This window comes from Chiloscyllium plagiosum, chromosome 34, assembly GCF_004010195.1.
Source record: "Chiloscyllium plagiosum isolate BGI_BamShark_2017 chromosome 34, ASM401019v2, whole genome shotgun sequence".
In the NCBI taxonomy this organism is placed as follows: Eukaryota; Metazoa; Chordata; class Chondrichthyes; order Orectolobiformes; family Hemiscylliidae; genus Chiloscyllium; species Chiloscyllium plagiosum.
This window is the reverse complement of record NC_057743.1, coordinates 2,353,837-2,377,847: the sequence shown is the minus strand read 5'-3', so window position 1 is coordinate 2,377,847 and position 24,011 is coordinate 2,353,837. Positions and strand designations below refer to the sequence as shown.

General features: G+C 41.4%; 1 protein-coding gene across 1 annotated transcript in view; it reads left to right on the top strand.

Annotated features, from left to right (window-relative positions):
- si:dkey-205h13.2 overlaps positions 1 to 24,011 on the top strand; it is a 180,047-nt gene that overhangs the window by 117,391 nt on the left and 38,645 nt on the right. The window contains exons 24-29 of the mRNA XM_043675395.1: positions 2,478 to 2,652; positions 5,782 to 5,879; positions 9,682 to 9,862; positions 11,423 to 11,520; positions 23,543 to 23,717; positions 23,825 to 23,922. Of these exons, the coding sequence (XP_043531330.1) occupies positions 2,478 to 2,652; positions 5,782 to 5,879; positions 9,682 to 9,862; positions 11,423 to 11,520; positions 23,543 to 23,717; positions 23,825 to 23,922 (825 nt within the window). The remainder of the gene's footprint in view (positions 1 to 2,477; positions 2,653 to 5,781; positions 5,880 to 9,681; positions 9,863 to 11,422; positions 11,521 to 23,542; positions 23,718 to 23,824; positions 23,923 to 24,011) is intronic.

Sequence of the window (24,011 nt, the reverse complement as noted above, 5' to 3'; positions counted from 1 at the left end):
GGTGTGGGCGCAAGTTTTGCATTTCTTGCGGTTGCAGGGGAAGGTGCCGTAAGTGGAGGTTGGGTTGGTGGGGGGGTGTGGATCTGATGAGGGAGTCATGGAGGGAGTGGTCTTTCCGGACCGCTGATAGGGGTGGGAGGGAAATATATCCTTGGTGGTGGGGTCTGTTTGGAGGTGGCGGAAATGACGAAGGATGAAACGATGTATCTGGAGGTTGGTGGGGTGGTGTGTGAGGACCAGTGGGGTTCTGTCCTGGTGGCGATTGGAGGGGCGGGGTTCAAAGGTGGATTTTGAGGTGCTCTCAAAAGTAGCATGATTTTGAACAGGACTTGGGCTCATATTGCTGAATATGTCAAAAAATATCAATACCTGGTGAATGAAACAATAATGAATGATATTCACAGTATAAATCACAGAATGTTAGTATGCAGCAAGTAAAGCTAATAGAATGTTATAATTTGTTGCAAGGTGAGTTGAGTACAAAAGTACAAGGCACTGGTGAGACCACATTTGAAATTTTGTGGACAGTATTGGTCACCTTCTTTAAAGAAGGATGTAAGTGCATTGCAAGCTGTTCAGAGAAAGTGACAAGACTAATACCTGGTGATCTTATGAGGAAAGGTTATACAGGCTAGGCTTGTACCCACTGGGATTTAGAAAAGTAAGAGGTGACTCGATCGAGACTCTGAGGGGTCGACAGGTTAGATATACAGAGGTTGCTTCCTCTTATTGTACAACTCTTTTAAGCAGGGTTCACTGCTTAAAAATCAGGCATCACCTATTTAAAACAGAGATCAGTCAAACCATTTTTTCTCAGAGTCTTGAGTTTTTGAACTCTCTTCCTGAAAAAGTAATGTACGTGCCTGAGTTGACATAAGGGATACATGCTATGAGTTTGGGGACATTAAGAGGTGACGTGCTAAAGGTTAAGGGGTGAGGTAGTGAGGGTGAGAACTATACATTTTAAAGTAAAAATAAATGACGAGGATAACATCCCAGAGAATTGAGGTGATAATTGTAAATAACTTTCTTGGAACTCTGATCTCCTCCCAGAATCACCAAGCCCAGCTCCACCCTGCACCCTGAACCTGGAACAAAAATTGTCTTGGCCGAGCACTTCTTTCCAAGGCAGGTCTGCTGTATCAGGAAATATTTTTACTTAAGATTCCCTGCTTAGTAAAGAATGTACGACACTATTTATTCAACATTGCCACATTCCTGTCACCCATTTTAGTCTCACTTCTGCTGAAAGGCACCAAGTTGAACGAGATTGATTAGCCTCAACATTTTTTAGCAACTAGAATTTCAGAGGTTTACAAAAAAAAACTGCAGCGCAGAAACATACCTTTAGACTCAACTTAATTTTGGTATCATACTTGTACATTTTTTTTTAAAATAGTTCTCTTGTATGTTCAATATCTGCTTTGTAAAACAAAAACCCAAAATATGCCCTCAGTATTCTAAACATGTCTCTCATCAACTGTCTTTGTTTGCAGTTCTTTTTTGTTGAAGTATTGTTACTTTTATTAACTTAGTTCAATAATCTGAACTCTCTTTACAACTGTACCCTCTTTAAGCTCTTAGTTTCCAAAGAGTAGATGCCCTCCTTATTTCTCCTATCAAAACTAAAACCTTTTTTTCCAATATTTCCATTTGTCTGCCATCTACACACATATTTTACAGACTTGTTATCATGTCTGATTTTTGATCAGTATTAAACATACATCTAATTTTATGAACATTCACAATGTTGAAAGAGACATCTCTGGGATATTATCCTAGTCATTTATTTTTACTTTAGAATGTCTAGTTCTAGGCGGAACCCTCCAACCACAAGGGATGAACTCAGATTTCTCGAGCTTCCTCATTTCCCCTCCCCCCACCTTGTCTCAGTCCAAACCCTCGAACTCAGCACCACCTACCTGCTGCACTTTTCCAGCAACACATTTTCAGCTCTGATCTCCAGCATCTGCGGTCCTCACTTTCTCCTATTGGAGATGTTAGAAAACTGAAATAAAAGTGGAAAACTCTGGAGACATGGCAACAGGTTAGGCAGCATCTATGGAGAGAGAAATCAAGTTAACATTTTGACTCCAATATGACACTTCTTTGGTACTCTTGTAATCCATGTCCGTATTAATAAAACCTAAGATACTATACCCTTCATTAATTGCTTTCTCAACCTATCCTATCTCCTTCATTGATTAATGCACATACACACCCAGCACTGACTACCCCTTTAGAATCAGACTGAGCATGCATGTTGGATGACTTGCTTATTAATTCAGTCCTCTCCCATCTTAAATGTTTTGGTATTCCTATTGATCTCTTTTTCTAAAGTCTGCCTGCCTCTTGATAAAAATTAAAACAAATAAATTTTAAGTATTGCAAACAATTTTTGTTTTGCATCGATGGAACTTCAATTCTGTCATTAAAAGTATTGCTCACAGTATCTTTTTATTTGTTGCACAAATCAGGCAACTGCAAAACCCAGTGGTTTGATCATGATAATCCGTCAGGAAATGGAGACTATGAAGATCTTGTGAATCTGCGAAATGAGAATCCTGATCAGATCTGCAGCAACCCATTTGCATGTGAAGTGGAGACAGTATCAGGAGTTCCAGCCTCTGAAACCGGAGACAACATCCCTGAGTAAATATTGATTGTTACCATCTTATTCCTCCACACTACCAATCTGAACCATTTCCCTGCCTCTGATAAGTCACACAAGTAGACCAGTGCCCAACATTTGTGGATCAGAAATATTCTCTGATCAATATTGTAAAGTATTAACCCAATGGCTTCAGAGCTAATCACAAATTACATTCCTGAGCCACTCAGGATAAAACTGAAACAGTCTCTTTCTAGGTGAGGGCAGGCTTTTAGTGTTGAGAAAAGTGTCAGCCATGATTGAATAGCAGAGTAGACTCCATGGGCCAAATGGCCTAAGTCTGTTTTTGTATCTTACAGTCTTATGGAGTTCTACTTGATCATAAGATGTATTTCAAACTTCAAATCCTCTTATTCACTAAGACTGTCTATTTCCATTTAATTCATCCGTTGGTGAAACCCTTGACTGTGCTTCTGTCCCCCCTCCGATTTGACTTTCTGTGCTCTCCTGGGCACGTTCCAACCGTCTACCCTCTGTAAAATGAAGTTGTTTGGCACCTGTCCTGAAAATGCTTCAAATTTTAAATTCCTATCCCTGTTTTTAATTTCTTCAGTGGTTTTCCCTTTATCTCTGCATCCATGACAGACTTGAGACATAAGAACCAGGAGCAGGAGGAGACAGTTCAGCCCCTCAAGCTTGCTCTGCCATTCAGTATGATCACAGTTGATCTCATCGATATTTTCTTACCAACTCCCCATACCTTTCAACAAGTTAGTAATTAAAAATCTGTTTACCTCCTCCTTAAATTTACTCCTTTCCTCCTGCATCCAGCCCACTTGGGTGTGGTCAATTCCATAGATTTCATGAGAGAAGTAATTTCTCATTTCTTTTTAAAATCTGCTACCCATTATCCTAAAGCTACAACCTCTTATTCTATACTGCCTCATAAGAGCATCCTCTTTATGCCAGCTTTATCAGTTGCCTTTATCATCTTGTATACCTTAATTAGATTTCCTCTTATTCTTTTAAACTCTGGAGAAAATAGACCTAAATTACTCTATCTGTCTTCGTAGACAAATCCCTCACCTCTGGAATCAAGTAGGTGATGTCCTCTGAACTGCCTCCAAAGCAACTGCATCCCTTTTCAAGAAAGGGGACCAAGACTGTATGCAGTACTTGTGGTGTCATCTCACTGTTGTCTTGCACAGTTGCACCAACACTTCTGTAACTTTATACTCTTCTCCTTTAGCAATAGATTCCAGAATTCCATTTGCCTCCCCTTTTACCCGCTGTACCTGCATATGCATTTTTCATGATTGATGCACAAGGACACCCAGAAAACTCCAAACCAAAACACTCTGAAGTTTTTTACCATTTACTTAATAAGTTGCCTTTCTTCTAAATGAAAAGGATAACTTGACACTTATTCACCTGCCAAATTCGGTCCATTCACCTGACCTATCCATGTTCCATTATAAATGTATTATTTCTTCATTGCATCTTAATAATGCACCTATTTTAATGTCATCTGCAAATCTAGCAATAGTACCTGCTATCCCTGCATTTAAGTCATTAATATAAATTGTGGCACCCCACTAATTACATCTTGACAACCCAAAAAAGACCTATTTATCCTGACTCTCTGCTTTCTATTAATTATACATTTAGAGAAGCTTTTGCTATCCATTTTTATATTTTGCTCTAATTCTCTTTCTTAATTTACCTTTAGTGTTTTTATTACTTTTTATTTACTAACTCTTCAAAAGTTTCCCAATCTTCCATCCTGCCACTGGCCTTTGTGAGATGGCCTTAAGTTTTTGGCTTTATGCTATTTTTAACGTTGTTACTTAACCATAGAACACCCCCTTACAATCTTTCTTCCTCTCAGTTTTGGTCACCTTGCTGTAGGAAGGATGTCATTAAACTGGAAAGAGTGCAGAAGAAATTTACAAGGATGTTGCCAGGACTTAATGGACTGAGTTATAGGGAGAGGCTAAACAGGCTAGAACTTTTTTCTTAAGAGCATAGGAGACTGAGAGGGGTTCTTATAGAAGTACATAAGATCATGAGAGGTAAGGACAGGGTGAATGCAACTCAGTCTTTTCCCCAGGATTGGGCAATTGAGGACTAGAGGGCATCAGCTTAAAGGTAAGAAGTGAAAAAATAAAAGAGTACCTGAGGGGCAACTTTTTCTAGAGAGGGTGGTACGCATATGGAATGAGCTGCCAGTGGAAGTGGTTGAGGCGGGTACATTAACAACATTTAAAAGGCATTTGGACAATACATGGATAGGAAAGGTTTAGAAGGATATGGGCTAATTTGAGGGAAATGAGATTGGTGTGAATGGACATTTTGGTCAGCATGGTCCAGTTTGAACCGATGGGCCTGTCTCCATGTTGTAGGACTGTTGTGGTTCTGTTCGCCGAGCTGGGAATTTGTGTTGCAGACGTTTCGTCCCCTGTCGAGGTGACATCCTCAGTGCTTGGGAGCCTCCTGTGAAGCGCTTCTGTGATCTTTCCTCCAGCATTTGTAGTATTCGATTCTGTCGGCATTCATGCAGGAACCGGAATTGTTCGTATGTGGCGCTTAGGCGGTTGGCACAGGATTCTATGTAGGACTTATGACTTTATGGAATATATTTTAGTTGAGAGGAATTGACTATTTCCTTAAACATCTGCCACTACCCTACTTTTGGGCCTTGTACGTATTAATTACCTTTGTTTAACTCCAAGCACTCGTGTAGGACTCCAGTTTCTCATGCTGCAACCGAATTTGAAATTCCCACATTTGAGATCATTAGTTAATCCCAAGTTCTGCTTTCTTCTAACTCTGGTCACCTGCATATCCCCCGATTGCCTGCCTCCATCAAGTGATTTGCCTTCAGTTGCCTAAGTTTATTCTGAACCTCTCTTTCTGTACAGTTTTCACTTTGAGATACTAGTGAAACCTACTTTTTTACTACCTGACTTATAACACCTTATTTGGTTAAGTATCAAAATTGGTTTAGTAAAGTGCCTAGGAAGCATATTGGACTCTTACCACTACATTACAAGAATATTATGATTGCAAATCATTGATGGTGTTGTTGTTATACTGTGTATTTACTTGGAAAAACAGAAGAATGATTTTGGTAACTACATTATCACATCATCTTGTTCTATCTGAAACAGGTGCAGCATTTCTTCTGGATTTGCTTGTGTGAATGCAGAGCAAGAAGATGGCAGCTGTGAAAATTACAGGATAAGATTTGTCTGCCCTGAAGCATTTTGTGAGTAGTGGACATTATTATTTCCAAAGTGGCATACCTTTAGTTTACAAATAACCATGATTGAAGGGGGAAGCAGAAAATGACTGAAAGATTCCTGTTGAGACCAAGGATGTGGGGTAACAAATTGAAGTCAATGGAGCAAGCTCATTATTTTGCATTTAGATTTCACATCCATAAGACCATAGATGTAGGAGCAGAATTATACCTTTAGTCTATTGAGTCTGCTTCACCATTTGATCATGGCTGACATGTTTCTCAACCTCATTCTCCTGCTGTCTCTCTATAACCCATAAGCCCCTTACTTATCAAAAACCTATCTACCTCTGTCTTAAATATACTCAATGACTTGGCCTCCAAATCCTTCTGTGGTAATGAGTTCCACAGATTCACCACCCTCTAGCTAAAGAAATTCCTCCTCATCTTAATTCTAAAGCGTCATCCCTTACTCTGAGGCTGGACTTAGTCTTTCCTATGAGTGGAAGCTTCTTCTCCACGTCCACTCTATACAGGCCTCTCAGTATTCTTTAAGATTGAATCAGATCCCCCTTCACAGAATCAGTCATACAGTATGGAAATAAACCCCTCGGTCCAATTCATCGATGCCAACCAGGTTTCCTAAACTAACTAGTCCCGTTTTCCTGCATTTGGCTCATAACTCTCTAAACGTTTCCTATTCGTGTATCTGTCCAAATGTTTTTGAAATGTTGTAATTGTACTCGCCTCTAACACTTCCTCTGGCAGTTCATTCCATATACACGCCACCCTCTGTGTGAAGAAGTTGCCCCTCAGGTCCCTTTTCAACCGTTCCCTCCTAATCTTAAAGTTATGCCCACTAGTTTTGGACACCCCTACCCGTGGGAAAAGACCTTGGCTAGTCATCTTATCTATGATCCTCATGATTTTACAAATCTCTATAAAGTCACCCCTCAGCCTCCTGCACTTGAGGGCAAAATGTCCCAGCCTATCAAGCCTCTCCCTATAACTCAAATCCATCAGTCCTGGCAACATCTTTGTAAATCCTCTCCATACCCTTTCCAGTTTAATAGCATCAGTCTTCTAGCAAGGCAACCAGAATTGCACAGAGTACTCCAAAAGTGGCTTCACCAATATCTTGTACAGTCACAACATGACGTCCCAACTCCTATGTGAATGTTCCTTCACATCAATCTTATTTCCCTGAAATTGGCCCATATCCTTCTAAACCTTTCCTATGACTCCCAACTCAATGCTCTGACCAATAAAGGCAAACGTACCAAATGCCTTATTCACCACCTTGTCGACCTGTGACGCCACTGTCAAGGAACTATGTAGTTGTACCCCAGTCTCTCTGTTGGCCAACAGTCCGCAGGGTCCTACTATTCATTAGCTGTGTCCCTGGAGTACAGAACGAGTGTCCTCAACCACTCTCATATGACAAGTCCTTCATTCTCAGCATCATTCATGTAAAACTCCTGTGGACACCTTCCAATGCCAGCACATTCTTCCTTAGATACGGGACCCAAAACTGCTCACAATATTCCAAATGTGGTCTGACCAGAGCTTTAGAAGTACATTTCTGCTCTTGTATTCTAGCCTTTTCAAAAGGAATGCTAATGTTGCATTGTCTTCCTAACTGCCAACTGAACCTATGTGTTACCCTTTAAGAGAATCTTGAAATCAGAATTCCTTTCAGCTTCATAATTCCAAAGCCTTTCCCCATTTAAAAAACAGCCTGCACCTCTATTCTCCCTGCCTTGCAATTTCCCATATTGTATTCCATCTGCCATTTCTTTGCCCACTCTCTTAGCCTGTCTGAGCTCTTCTGCAGCCTCCTCACATTTTCAAAATTGCCTGTACCTCTACCAGTCTGTGCATCATCTACAAACTTCTCAACAATGGCATCAGTTCCTTTTTTGAGATCATTAATGTATAACATTTATAATCGTGCTTCTAATCCTAACACGTAGAACGCTACTCGTCACCTACTGCCATCTTGAAAAAGACTCCTTTATCCCCACACTCTGCCTTCTGCCAGTCAGTTAATCCTCTATTCACGCCAGTATCTTGCTCATTAACACCATGGATTCTTATTTAGCAGCCTCCAGTGTTACACCTTGTCAACAGTCTTCTGGAAATCCAAATAGATCACATCCACTGGCTCTCTTTTATCTAACTTGCTCACTACTTTCTCAAAGAATTCTAACAGATTTGTCAAGACCTCCCCTTGCTAAAGTTGTGCTGTATCAGCCATATTTTACCATGTATTTCCAATCATTCCATAATCTCATCCTTTATACTGGATTTTAACATCTTACGACCTACTGAGGTCAGGCTAACCAGCCTGTAGTTTTGTGTCTGCTGCCTCCCTCCCAACTCGGGAGAGAAATATATTGACGATCTTTCAATGTTGTTGGGTCAAAAACCTGGAACTCCCTAGCAACACCGTGGGTTTCCCTTCATGACATAAATTGCAGTAGTTCAAGAAGACAACTCACCACCAACTTCTCTGGAGGCAGTTAGAGATGGGCAATAAATTTTGATCCAAGCAGTGACACCCACATCCTGTGAGTGAATCATAAAGTACATTCTGCTGATGCTTCATGCTGTCCAAAATAGACAGGTTGAACCCATGGCCAGAAAAAGTAACTTTGCAGGTTGTGAAAGGAGGGGGCGGGGGTGGAATTGGAAATCAGGAAGATGTCTTTATGGGCATTTAAGCGGGCATTGGATAGGTATATGGAGGATAGTGGGTTAGTATACGTTAGGTGGGCTTGGATCGACGCAACATCGAGGGCCAAAGGGCCTGTACTGCGCTGTATTCTTCTATGTTCTATGTTCTAAAAAGTAACTTTGCAGGTTGTGAAAGGAGGGGGCGGGGGTGGAATTGGAAATCAGGAAGATGTCATCTTGTTCATGATCCTAACAGGGATGAGATGTAGTCAGGAAAAGTGATGCCAGAAACCTCTTTGAAAGGTGACAGGAGTTTTCTGCTCTTCCTATCCACATTTTGTATTGACAGATACTGTAGAGAAGAAATCTACCACTCCCTTTTACAGCAGAGTTTTCTTCCTCTTGAGAAAGGTGTGCATGATCCAATTAATTAGGAATGAATTACAAATGTGGCACCTGATTGAAATCAGGCTTCCAGAGTGGTAAATTGCATCAACTCTGCAATTGGATGCTTGGATACTGCAATAGGAAGACAGTCAACGTATGCATGAAGTTCAGATCTGAATTTCCCCATCGGACACCTGTCTGTTGCAGTGAGGTTAATATTTAGACTCATTGTTCTATGGATAGTGCAATGGTGTTCCTGTGAAGTTCAAATCAAATAATTATTTTGGTTTGTCGTAAGAACGGAATGTTTAACTTGTTAGTTTCAAATCTCGGATAGATAATTTTTTTGTTCAGAAAATGTAATAAGGCAAAAGGGCCAGAGGCAGGTATATTGAGTTAGGCCACTAATCAGCCGTGATCTCATTAAATGGTGGAACACACTCATGGGGCTAATTAGCCAATTCTTGTTGCAGTGTTTCTTATGAAGCACAGAGTGCCGGGAATGTAATGCTAAGAAGGACCTCCCTCCTCCTTAGGGGAGGGAGGAAAACAAACTAAACACTTGGCTTCAAGGACTTGTTATTTTAAACATTTTGTGGTCGGAGGTTAAAACCAAATATTATTCTGCCAAATTATTTATCAACTTGATTGTAAAGCAGAGTCCAAATATCAAACTTTCTCACAGTTAATTCTGCACTTTATAAATAAACTTTCATTAGCATCTTTTAAAGTATTATGACAGTTTTCTTTTTGTTGTATTTATCAGGCAACAACAACTGTAAGACCCAGTGGTTTGATCGGGATAATCCATCAGGCAATGGGGATTACGAAGATCTAGTAAATCTCCGAAAAGAACAACCTGGTAAGATCTGCACTAACCCGATTTCATGTGAAGTGGAGACAACATCAGGTGTTCCAGCTTCAAGCACTGGAGATAACATCCCTGAGTAAGTAGTGATTCCTTTCCTTGTACTTTGCGATTGTGTCTATGGGATGGCCAATATGTTCTCAGAGTGCTGGGTGCAGGAGCTACAGTAATGCAATGGGGAATCTTGGGAATAAGATTAGCTATGCATCACCACATCATTTCTGGGTTCCTCATGAGGAGGGATTGTGAGGTCTGTAATAGTCATTTTCATTTTTAGCATTGATAGGAATGTTCCCAGTATGCAGTTTGCTGAATGTTTGATTTTTACTGAACATTCACAACAGAAATAACTGGTAGAAGCAGTGCAGATGGTCAAAGGGTATGATGATTCTTGGCTGTGACTCTGAGGCCTGAAAGGGCACTCCAGGGAGATGCTGTTCCATATTTATAAGAGTGAGAAGGCCATCAATGAAATAAGGCAGGCATGCCCATAAGGTGAGCAGTAGAACAGGTACAGGGAGCAGCAGTGGACAGCTATACTGGCTGGAGCACTTTCTTAGTGTGACTATGGTACCTGTAAGGATGCTCCAGGGAGATGTTATTCTGTTGATAGAAAGGAGACCTCTTGCAGTTCAGTGAATGTTCCTGGATGATCTGAGGGTACAGTATCTGCTGCAAGCATGCAACCATTCATAGTTCAAACAGATGGGATTCAAGTTCGGAATACAAACCTGAATGCCTGCTCATTCGCCACCTTCACAATTCACACTGTCCACCACCAGTGCACAATAGCAGCAATGTTCATCATCAATAAGATGCATTGCAACAATTCACTAAGGTTTCTTCAAAAATATCTTCCAAATGTGTGACTTCTACTCTGAGAAGGACGATAGCAGCACATACAGGCTGCCACCACCATTTTCAAGCCTCCCCTTCAAGCCATACGTTATCCTGTAGCACTGTTCCTTCATTGTTGCATAGTCAACGTTCTGGAATTCCCTCCCTAACAATATTGTGGGTAGCCCTACATGCAATAATAGCAGCAATTCCAGGGGAATTAGGGATGAGAGAAAATGCTGGCCTACTTAGCAAAACCCAAATCCCGTAAACAAATTTTAAAATGGCTGTTAATTAGTACTGTTTTCTCACTTTGTTTTTTAAACACAAGTTGCAAAATCCATTTTGCTTGAGCAGTTACCATGCAGAAACACCTATCCTATCTGTATGATAGTCTTAGAGTTGTACAGCACAGAAACAGACGCTTCAGTCCAACTTAAAGCCAAGGACTGCAAGTGTTTCAAAAAGTTGGCTCGCCGCTACCAAGGGCAATCAGGAATGGATAATAAGTGATGACCCAGCCAGTGACAACTGCATCCTGTGAACATTTTTTAAAAATTGACAATGCACCTTCCCTTTTGGGGTTGCTCACATGGAGCCTAAAACACCGCAGTTAAATATGGGGAAGGTGATGGGTTGGAGTCAGGTTGAGACCAATTTCACTGTTATTAATCAATCTCCCTCTTAATCCTACTTCTAACCAACCAACTTTTTAAAAATTGCATGTCAGCCCGGTATTTTAAACGATGCGAATTGCTTTAATAGAAAATAATGTACCGTCCTCCCATTCTGTCACAAACAGATGCAATATTTCTTCTGGCTTTGTTTGTGTGAATAAAGAACAAGATGATGGGACATGTGAGGATTACAAGATACGATTTTTTTGTCCTGAATCTTTTTGTAAGTACTAAATGTTGTTAAAGACTAATTGTTGGATTATTACCTCCCATTTGGGAAACATTCACTTTATCAAAAGGTCAAACACAATTCGCTATTTATAAGAACTGGTTTACTAATTGTTACTGTATACTTTGAAATAATGATACGTAAACTAATGCCTGTGAATTCATTTTGTATTTTTACAACAATTGGATGGTTTAATTCTTTAACATTATTGTGTACCCAGAGAAAATGCCTCGTGGCATGTTATGTAACAGAACCAGTTCTGCTCTGTAGCTGAGAAGGTGAAACCCAAGGTGTTATGAAATGGGTGGTGTGATGAAGTTCCAAATAGTGAGTTAATTCATTCTGAAACCAAATGGTGAAGTAGGAGACTAGAGCCAATCTTTCACTCTATACTAGAGTTAATTACGGAATGTAACACTGCAAATGCCTGTCTCCTCTCTGATCAACATTTAAATCTCTTTATACATCTTTTTGAAAACAATAAACAAAGCCAGTCTTTATATGTGCTCAAGGCACACCATTGATCAATTCCCTCCACTTAACCTGAATAAGACAATAACAGATGAGTCAGTCATTTAGTAGGACATCATCCAAGACTGTTCAACTTCAAGGAACTTGTGAAAATTCTGAATTATGCTTAGTGAAACTCCTGTCCAATGATTAATATTGATGAGGGGAGGCAGTGGCATAATGTCACTGGATTAGCAATCCAGAACCTTAGATCATTGTTCGAGAGCATGACTTCAAATGCAGACAGTAACATTTGCATTGAATAAAAATCTGGAATAAAGATATGTAGTAACTGTTGTTTCTCATAAAAACCTATCTGGTTCACTAATAATTTTCAGGAAAGGAAATCTGCCATCCTTACTTGGTCTGTCTTACATGTGACTCTTGACCCACAACAATGATGTTGACTCTTAACTGCTGTCCTGACAATTAGAGAGAGGAAATAACTGCTGGTCTAGCCAGTGAGAATGGTTTCATGAACGAATAATGCCATTTTCCATGAAATAAGATTTACCTTCTATTCCATTACAGAGAACGGAGAACTGTACAGCACAAGAATGTGCCCTCCAGCCTACAATGTTATGCGGAACATGATGCCAAACTAAACTAATCCCATCTGCCTGCCCTTGGCCCATTCATATGCAAGGGTCTAAAGGTCTCTTAACTAGCCCTAAAATATCTGCCTCCACCACCACCACGTCTTGCAGCACGTTTCAGACTCCACCACTCTGTGTGTAAATAAAACTTGTCCCTCACATGTCCTTTGAACTTTCCCCCTCTCCTCTTAAATGAATGTCCCGTTAGACATTTCAATGCTGGGACAATTATTCTGACCATCACCGCTATCTATGCATCTCATAATTTTATAGCCTTCTATCAAGTCTCCTCTCAATTTTGCCATTCCAGACAAACCAACCTGAGTTTTTTTAGCTTCTCCTTTATAGCCTATACCCTCTAATCCAGGTAACACCCTGGTAAACCTCTTCTGCACCTTCACCAATTTTGACAGATGCACCGTGAAAGCATACCATCCAGATGCATAATGGCCTGGTACAGCGACTGCTCTGCTCAGGACTGTAGGATGTTTGTATGCTCAACAGAAGATTGTATGCTCAACCAAGACCAACACAGAAGCCGCCCTTCCATCCATGGTCTCTTGCAGGTGTGGAAAGGCTGCCAACATCATCAAAAACCCCTCCCAAGCTGGTAATGCAATCTCTTCTGTCAGGCAGAAGTTGCAGAAGCTTGAACACATGTACCATGTTCGAGAACAGCTTCTTCCCTGCCCTTATTAGACTGATGAATGGACTCTCTAACATTAAGTAATGTTGTTTTTGTCAATGTGGATCTTGCTTCATGCACCTCCTGTGCAGTGTAGTCTGTATGCCTCATTATGTCGAAGCACCCTGCGATCTCTATGTCCTTACATGTAATGATCTGCCTGTACAGCCAGGAAATGAAGATTTTCACAGTACTTCGATACACATGACTACAATAAATCAAATCAAATAAATCCAAAGCGTCCGCTGAAGGGCCTGTTTCCACACTGTAAGTAATCTAATCTAATCTAATCCTTCCTGAATGTGATGACCTGAACTCAATACTCTAAGTGTGGCCTAACCAAAGTCATACGACATCTTCTACTCAACTCCCCAACAAAATAGACAAGCATGCCATATGCCTTCTTTATCACCCTATCTACTTGCATGGCTACTTTCATGGAGCTAGGAAGTTGAACCACAAGATCCTTCTGTACACGAGTGCTGGTCAAGGCCCTGCCATTAACTGTATAGTTTCTTTCGCATTTCCTCTCTCAAAGTACAGCACCTCACATTTACCCAGATTAAATGCCATTTTTCTGATCATATCTGGAACTGATCTATATCCTGCTGTATTCTTTGACAACCTTCGACATTTTACACAACTTCACCATTCTTTGTATCGTCTGCAAATTTGTTAATCCACCCGTCTATATTTTCATTGAAGTCATTTGTATATATCACAAACAACAGAGGTCCCAGTATGGATCCCTGTGGAACACCATGAGTCATGGGCCTCCAGCCAGAAAAACAACCTTCAACCACTGGTCTCTGCCTTCTATGGGCAAGGGATTCTGAATCCATCTGGTCACCTCACTGTGGATCCCATTCATCTTCTGGATAAGCCTACCATGAAGGACCTCGTCAAAAGGTTCACTAATATCCATGTAGCCAACATCCATTGCTCTACCCTCATTGATCGACTTTGTCACCTCCTCAAAAAAATCCAATCTAATTAGTAAGACATGGCCTGCCCACATAAAGCCATACTGACTGTCCCTAATTAGGCCATACTTTTCTAAATGCATGTAAATTCTGTCCCTAAGAATTCTCTCCAATAGCTTCCTAACCACTGATTTACAGTTTCCTGATTTATCTCTATTTCCCTTCTTGAACAGAGGAACAACATTATTCATCAGTTCTCCAGGACCTTTCCACTGACGAACAAGGATACAAAGATTTTGTATCCTCTCCTCTCTTGCCTCTCTTGCCTCATTAAACAGCAACTATTCATAATTCTAACCCCTTCCCCCTCCCCACCTTTCTCTTAACTGCTTATTATCTGCCTCCAATGCTATAACAATATACTGTTCCAATAAAACACTTATTTAAATTGCATCAACTTCATTTCAAAACCAGACAGCAGATTCCGTCTGCGGTGTCTTTCTTCTGTACAGAACATAGAACATTACTGTGCAGTACAGGTCCTTCAGCCCTCGATGTTGCGCCAACCTATGAAACCAATCTAAAGCCCATCGAACCTACACTATCCCATTATCATCCATATGTTTATCCAATGACTATTCAAATGCCCTTAAAGTTGGTGAGTCTACTACTGTTTCAGGCAAGGCATTCCAATACTCTCTGAGTAAAGAAACTACGTCTGACACCTGTCCTATATCTATCATCCCTCAATTTAAAGCTATGTCCCCTCATGCTAGCCATCACCATCCAAGGAAAAGGGCTCTCACTGCCCAACCTATCTAACCCTCTGATCATTTTGTATGTCTCTATTAAGTCACCTATCAACTTTCTTCTCTGTAACAAAAACAGCCTCAAGTGCCTCAGTTTTTCCTCATAAGACCTTCCCTCCATACCAGGCAAAAGCCTGGTAAATCTCCTCTGCACCCTTTCCACCACTTCCACATCATTCCCGCAATGCGGCAACTAGAACTGTACGCAATACTCCAAGTGTGACCGCACCAGAGTTTTGTACAGCTGCAACATGACCTCATGGCTCCGAAACGCAATCCCTCTTCCAATAAAAGCTAACGTACCTTGTATGCCTTCTTAACAACCCTATCAACTGGGTGGCAAATTTCAGAGATCCATGTACATGGACACCAAGATCTCTCCGCTCATCCACACTACCAAGAATCACCATTAGCCCAGTACTCTGTATTCCTGTTACTCCTTCCAAAGTGAATCACCTCACACTTTTCCAGATTAAACTCCATTTGCCACCTCTGCAGCTTATCTGTAGCCTACAACATCCTTTCGCATGACCTTAGTGTCATCTGCAAATTTACTAACCCGTCCTTTTAATCCAGGCCATTTATAAAAACAAGAAACTGCAGTGGTCCCAAAACAGATCTTTGCGGTACCCCACTAATAACTGAACTCCAGGACAAACATTTTCCATCAACCACCTTCTGTCGTCTTTCAGCTCGTCAATTACTGATCCAAACCGCTAAATCACCCTCAATCCCATGCCTCTGTATTTTCTGCAGTAGCCTACAGTGGAGAACCTTATCAAATGCTTTACTGAACTCCATGTAGAAGGGCTTATGCCCGAAATGTCGATTCTCCTGTTTCCTGGATGCTGCCTGACCTGCTGCGCTTTTCCAGCAACACATTTTCAGCTCCATGTACACCACATCAACCGCCTTACCCTCATCTACCTGTTTGGTCACCTTCTCAATGAAGGTTTATGAGGCATGACCTACCCTTCTCAAAATCATGTTGACTATTAATCAAATTATTCATTTTGAGATGATTATAAATCCTATCTCTTATAATCCTTTCCAACACTTTACCCACAACTGCAGTAAGGCTCAATGGTCTATAATTACCAGGATTCTCTCTACTCCACTTCCTAAACAAGAGGACAACATTTGCTATTCCAGTAGACAATGAAGATATAAAAATCAAAGCTTCTGCATTCTCATCCATGGCTTTCCAGAGAATCCTGGGATAAATCCCATCTGGCCCTGGCGATGCATCTATTTTCACACTTTCCAGAATTGCTGTCACCTCTTCCTTGTGAATCTCAATCCTGACAGGTCTAATAGCCTGTATCTCAGTATTGTCCCCAACAACATCTTTTTCCACTGTGAATACTGATGAAAAATATTTATTTAGCACCTCTCCTATCTCCTCAGACTCTACACACAACTTCCCACTACTGGCCCTAATCTTACTCTCGTCATTCTTTTATTTCTGACAGACGTATAGAAACTTAAGGTCTTCCTTGATCCTACCTGCTAAAGACTTCTCATGTCGCCTTCTGGCTCTTCTTAGCTCTCTCTTTAGGTCTTTCCTGGCTAACTTGTAACTCTCAAATGCCCTAACTGAGCCTTCACATCTCATCCTAACATAAGCCTTGTTTTTCCTCTTGACAAGAGATTCAACTTCTTTAGTAAACCATGGTTCCCTCACTCGACCATTTCCTCCCTGCCTGACGGTTACATACTTACCAAGGACACGCAGTAGCTGTTCCATGAATAAGGTCCACTTTTAATTGTGGCCATGCCCTGCAGTTTCCTAAATTTTGTCTTATTGCCTTTCCCCCAGCTGTAACTCTTGCCCTGCAGTATAGACTTATCCATTTCCATTTCTAAAGTAAATGTAACTGAATAGCGGTCACTATTATCAAAGTACTCACTTATCTCCAAATCTAATCCTTAGCCAGGTTCATTACACAGTACCAAATCCAATGTGGCCTCGCGCCTTGTTGGCCTCTCTACATACTGTGTCAGGAAACCATTCTGCACATATTGGACAAAAACTGACTCATCAAAAGTACTCAAGCTGTAGTGTTTCTCGTCAATAGTTGGAAAATTGAAGTCCACCGTAACAACTCCCCCGTCACTTTCACTCCTATACAGAATCATCTTTGCAATCCTTTCCTCTACGTCGCTGGAACTTTGTGGAGGGCTATAGAAAACTCCCAACAGGTTGAACTCTCCTGTTTCTAACATCAGCCCACACTACCTCAGCAGACGAGTCCTCATTAAAAGTCCTTTCTGCCACTGTAATACTGTCCTTGACTAACAATGCCATACCTCCCTCTCTTTTACCACCTTCCCTGTTCTTACTGAAACAGCTAAACCTCGGAATCTGCGACAACCATTCCTGTACCTGCTCTGTCCATGTCTCTGAAATGGTCACAACATCGAAGTCCCAGGTACCAACCTATGCTGCAAGTTCACCCACCTTATTCCAGATGCTCCTGGCGTTGAAGTAGATACACTTCAAACCACTTCCCTGCCTGCTGGTACACTCTTGCGACCTTGAAACCTTATTTCTGATCTCACTGCTCTCAACCTCCTGTACACTGGAAGTACAATTCCAGTTCCCGTCCCCCTGCTGAATTAATTTAAACCCTCCCAAAAAGCATTAGCTAATCCCCTCCGGCAACCCCCAAGATATTGGTAGTCCTCTGGTTCAGATGTGGACCATCCCATTTGTAGAGGTCCCACCTACCCCAGAATGAGATCCAATTATCCAGGTATCTGAAGCCCTCTCTCCTGCACCATTCCTGTAGCCACGTGTTCAACTGCTCTCTCCCCCTATTCCTTGCCTCATCAGCACGTGGCACAACTAACAATTCTGTTTGTTCCAGCTCTAAACTTCGACCCTAGTTCCCTGAATTTATGTCTTATATCCACCTCCCTTTTCCTACCTGTGTCATTGACGCTGATGTGGACCACAACTTCTGGCTAAAGATCTCCCTGGGTCATCATCTTTATTTTTAGTGTGAAGGTCTTTCATATGAAAAGTACCTTTTATACCCCCAACATTGGATTGTCTCATTGGTTTGATTTTGGCAAAACAATAAATTCAATCTTGATTGGGTTTTAGTATCTTGGAGCATAACTTGGACTGATTGATTAAATTTGAATTGTGGTCAAAACAGCAACCAACTCAGGTATCTGTTTCACGGCCAAATGTTACATATTTTCAATTTTTCACTACACTCTGGGACTGTTAATTCGTCAAATGACAGGTGCTTCTTAAGCTCTCAATGCAAAACAGCATTCACTCTTTCTTAAAGGTGCAGTACACACCTTCAACTTCATAATTGTACTATCAGGCTCTGGGGATGTATCCATCTTAATGCTCTTCAAGAGACCAAACACCAATATTTTCTTGATCTCAAAATGCTTGAGCATGCTCCACACAAATCTCAATATCCTCCCTATCCTTCTCCTGGGTGAATGCCAATACAAAGTACTGATTTAAGATCTTGCCCACATCCTCTGCCTCCAAGCACAAGTTCCCTCCTTTATTGTGGAGTGGTCCTACCTTCTCCATAGTCATCTTCTTATTTTTAATTCATGTACAGAATGGGATTCTCTTTAACCCTACCTGTCAAGGTCATGGCCCATTTTGCTCTCCCAATACTCGCTTGAGTTTGTTCCTGCTTTCCTTATATTCCTCATGGACCCTGTCCCAATTTTAGATTCATCAGCCTTATGTGTGCTTCTTTTCTCCTTTTGACTCAATTCACAACTGTCTTTGTTATCTGAAAGTCCCTTAACTCGCCATCCTTATCCTTTGTCCTTACTGGAACATGCCGTTTTCCCAACATTGACTGGGATTCACTTAACGTTAGAGGTTTAGATGGCACAGAGTTTGTAAGAAGCATCCAGGAGGATTTTAAAGAGCAGTATGTAAATAGTTCAACTTGGGAAGGGGCCGAACTGGACTTGATGTTGGGGAATGGGCCCGGCCAGATGGTTCAAGTTTCCGTAGGCATTACTTTGGGAATAGGAATTACAGTTCTGCAATTCTGTAATTTTTAGAAAACTCGTGGACAAAGATGAGAGTCATCCTAAAGGAAGAGTGCTAAATTGGGGGAAGACCAACTGTAGCAAAATTCGGCAGGAGCTGAGGAATGTGGTTTGGGAGCAGCTGTTTGAGGGTAAATCCACATTTGATCTGTGGGAGGCTTTTAAAGTGAGGTTGGGTAGAGTGCAGGACAGACATGTCCCTGTGAAAATTAGGGATAGAAATGGCAAGATTAGGGAACCATGGGTGACAGGTGAAATCTTGAGACAAGTTAAGAGGAAAAAGGAAGCATATGTAAGGTCTAGGTGACTGAAAACAGACGACGCTTTGAAAGAATATCGAGACAGTAGAACCAATCTGAAACGAGGAATTAAAAGGACTAAAAGGGGTCTTGAAATATCTTTAGCGAACAGGGTTAAGGAAAATCCCAAAGCCTTTTATTTGTATGTATGGAACAAGAGGGTAATAAGAGAAAGGGTTGGCCCACTCAAGGACAAAGGAGGGAAATATGCATGGAGTCAGAGAAAATGGATGAGATCCTTAATGAGTACTTTGTGTTGTTATTCACCAGGGAGAGGGACATGACAGATGTTGAGGTTAGGGATAGATGTTTGATTACTCTAGGTCAAGTCAGTATAAACAGGGAGCAAGTGTTGGGTATTCTAAAAGGCATTAAGGTGGACAAGTCCCCAGGTCCAGATGGGACATATCCCAGGTTGCTGAGGGACGTGAGACAGGAATAACTGGGGCCTTAATAGATATTTTTGCAGCATCCTTGAACATGGGTGAGGTCCGGAGAACTGGAGAATTGCTAATGTTGTCCCCTTGTTTTGGAAGGGTAGCAAGGATTATCCAAGTAATTATAGACCGGTGAGCCTGACGTCAATGGTAGGGAAGCTGCTGGAGAAAATACTTAAGGATAGGATGTATTTGCATTTGGAAGAAAATGGGCATGGTTTTGTGCAGGGAAAGTCATGTCTACCGACTTAATAGAAGTCTTTGAGGAAGTGACAAAGTTGATTGACGAGTGAAGGGTTGTCAATGTCATACACATGGACTTCAGTAAGGCATTTGTTATGGTTCCCCATGGTAGACTGATGGAGAAAGTGAAGTCGCTTGGGGTCCAGGTTGTACTAGCTAGATGGATAGAGAACTGGTTGGACAACAGGAGACAGAGAGTAGTAGTGGAAAGGAGTTACTCAAAATAGAGAATTGTGACCAGTGGTGTTCCACAGGGATGCCTGCTGGGTCATCTGTTGTATGTGATATATATAAATGATCTGGAGGAAGGTATAGGTGATCTGATTAACAAGTTTGCAGATGACACTAAGATTGGTGGAGTGGCAGAAAGTGAAGGGGACTGTCAGAGAATGCAGCAGAATATTGATAGATTATAGAGCGGAGAAATGGCAGATGGAGTTCAATCCAGGCAAATACGCGGTGACGCATTTTGGAAGATCTATGTCTAGAGCAAACTGTACAGTAGATGGAAAAGCCCTGGAGAAAATTGATGTATAGAGAGATCTGGGTGTTCAAGTACATTGTTCACTGAAGGTGACAACACAGGTCAATGGAGTGGTCAAGAAGGAACACAGCATGCTTTCCTTCATTGTACAGGCTATTGAGTACAAGAGTTGGCAGGTCATGTCAAGTTGTAAAGGACTTTGTTTTAGCCACATTTGGAATACTGCGTACAGTTCTGGTTGCCACATTACCAGAAAGATGTGGATGCTTTGAAGAGAGTGCAGAGGAGGTTCACCAGGATGTTGCCTGATATGGAGGGTGCTAGCTGTGAAGAGATGTTGAGTAGATTAGGATTATTTTCATTTGAAAGACAAAGGTTGAGGGGGGACCTTATAAAGGTCTACAAAATCATGAGAGGTATACACAGGGTGGATAGCAAGAAGCTTTTTTTCCCAGAGTGAGGGACTCAATTACTGGGGGTCATGAGCTCAAGGCGAGAGGGGAAAAGTTTAAGGGAGATATGCGTGGAAAGTTCTTAACGCAGAGGGTGGTGAGTGCTTTGAACGGGCTGCCAGCAGAGGTGGCACGTACGATGGCATCATTTAATATGTATCTAGATAGATACATGAATGGGCAGGGAGCAAAGGAACACAAATCCTCAGAAAATAGGTGACAGGTTTAAATAGAGGATCTGGATTGGCACAGGATTGAAGGGCCGAAGGGCCTCTCCCTATGCTGTAATTTTCCTTGTTCTTTGTTGTATGCCAGTCCTGAACTCTGATCAGCAAGTCTTAAAATTAATCCCATGTGTCAAATGTAGACTTCCCCAATAACAGCTCCTCCCAATTAACACTCCCTAGCCCCTGCCAAATACTGATGTAATTTCCCTTCCCAGTTTAGTACCTTCCCGCAAGGTCCTGACTTATCCTTCCTTGTAGCAATCATAAAACCTAAGGAGTTGTGATCACTGTTTCCAAAATGGTCTCTCACTGAAAGGTCAGTCAGCTGGGCAGGCACATTTGATTTGACTTAATTGATTTGATTTATTGCCATCACATGTACCTAAGTACAGAGAAATATTTTGTTTTGCAAGCCGTATATGCAGATCATAGCAAGCAAGGGCATACAAATCATGGGCTGCTTAGACAAAGCGAGGCTTACAAGCTTATGGCTGCACAGGAGGTGGACAAAGCAAGATCAATATTAGCAAGATTAACATCATTTCAAGTTAGAGAGATCCATTCAGCAGTCTAATGGCAGCCGGCAAGAAACTGTTAGCCATATAAGATCCGGTATGACCCTTTCCTGTAGTTGATCTATCCACCTACAGTTTCAAGAAAACCACTTGGATGCACTTAACAAATTCTGACCTGTTTCAAACTCTAACTGTAAGGGAGGCTCAGTCAACATTGGGGAAATTAAAGTCATCCACTATGACAACCCTGTTTTTATTGCAACTTTCCATAATCTGCCCACATATTTCTTCCTTGGTGGCTGTTAGGGGGCCTATAATATAATCCTATCAGAGTGTTTGCACCCATCATACTTTTTAACTCTACCCATAATGCCTTAATGGATGAGACCTTCAGTATGTCCTCGCTGAGTGCAGATATGACATTCTCCGGATTAATAAAGCAACTCCTCCACCTCTTTTGTATTCCTCTCTGTCTCATCTAAAACAATGAAACCCTGGAACCTTGAGCCACTCCTGTTCCTCTCTCAACCAAGTTTCTGTAATTGCCACAATATCATATTCCCATGATCCAGATTGTAAGCTCATCTGTCCTATATTTAATACCCCTTGCATTGAAATTAACATACTTCAGCCCATTAGTACCATCATGTACATTTACTTATCTCTGCCTGCCCTCCGTATCTATCTTACTGTTCCTGACATCCATCTTCTCCTCAATCCCTTGCTGACCTGCTACTCTGGTTCCTGCCCCCTGTCACTCTAACTTAAATCCTCCTGAATAGCACTAGCAAGCTTTCCTGTGAGGATATTTGTTCCCCTCAGGTTTAGGTGCAACCTGGCCCTCTTGTAGAGTTCACCTCTGACTCAGAAGAAGTCCCAATGATTCAAGAACCTGAAACTCTGCCACCCCCTGCCAGCTCTTTAGCCATGCATTCATCTGTCCCATCTTTCTATTCCTTGTTTCACTAGCACATAGACCTGATAGTAACCCAGAGATTGCTACACTCGAGGTCCTGCTTTTCAGTTATTACATAATAAAAGTGTCCCCAAACTATAACCCCCTCCAGGATTCCATCCTTATTGAGACTTTCTACTCTGGACAGTCAGCCATTTCACCAAATATTAGATATTGGCCATGGCGAAATCCATGATCTACACCCAGTCCTACTGCAGTGCAGAACAGCGTCCTACATCCCCGCTGCAGTACCTCTGGTAGACAACCCTTGCTGTGATACCGCTGATAATGGAGAGCTAAGCCAATTATCCACCAGCTGTCTTAGGCAGGACCTAAGGACCAGAGGACCAGAAGTTCTTTCTCAAGTGCATTCACAGCAAGTTGATCATTAATGGTTGTGAAGTAGCCATCTGGAGCAGTGTTGGCATACATGGATGAACTATGTAGTTGGGTGGTTGAGGGTACAGATGTGACTACATAACTCATTGTGACCACTTTCAGTTGGATTCCAGCAACTACCACCTGCCCATTGATAAATGGATCTTATTTTGATTCATGTTGGTTTAGTATTAACAATAGACCTTAAAAAGTTGCTGAGGAAGGCTGGAAGGGGTAAATTGAGATATTATCCAGGGTTGACAGAGTGAAAAATAATGGATATTTAAGACTCTGAATTTTCTTTGGCCTCATTAGTTAAAACCAATTATTATTCTGTACAATTTGTAAGCAGATAATCAGCAGGGTGCAATGTTACTGTTTCAGTTCTGTCCTCATTGGACAAGATCCTTTCATCACATTTTTAAAACTATTGCTCACAATTTTGTTTGTTGCATTAATTAGGCAGCTGCAAAACTGAGTGGTTTGATCGTGATAATCCATCAGGAAATGGTGATTATGAAGATCTTGTGAATCTGCAAAAAGAATATCCTGCTCAAATCTGCAGTAAGCCGACTGCCTGTGAAGTGGAGACGACATCAGGAGTTCCAGCCTCCGAAACTGGAGACAATATCCCTGAGTAAATATCAATTTCTGTCACCGATTTTGATGTTGTCACTTTATTTCAAATAGCATAAACTGTTTTGAAAATTACTTTGTCACATCGTCTCTTTCCACATTAAATAGGTGTAGTGTTTCTAGTGGATTTGCCTGTGTGAATGCAGAGCAGGATAATAGGAGCTGTGAGGATTACAGAATACGATTCACCTGCCCTGAGTCGTTTTGTAAGTACTGACCACCTGTAAAAGTTAAGTTTTTTTTTAGATTAGATTACTTACAGTGTGGAAACAGGCCCTTCGGCCCAACAAGTCCA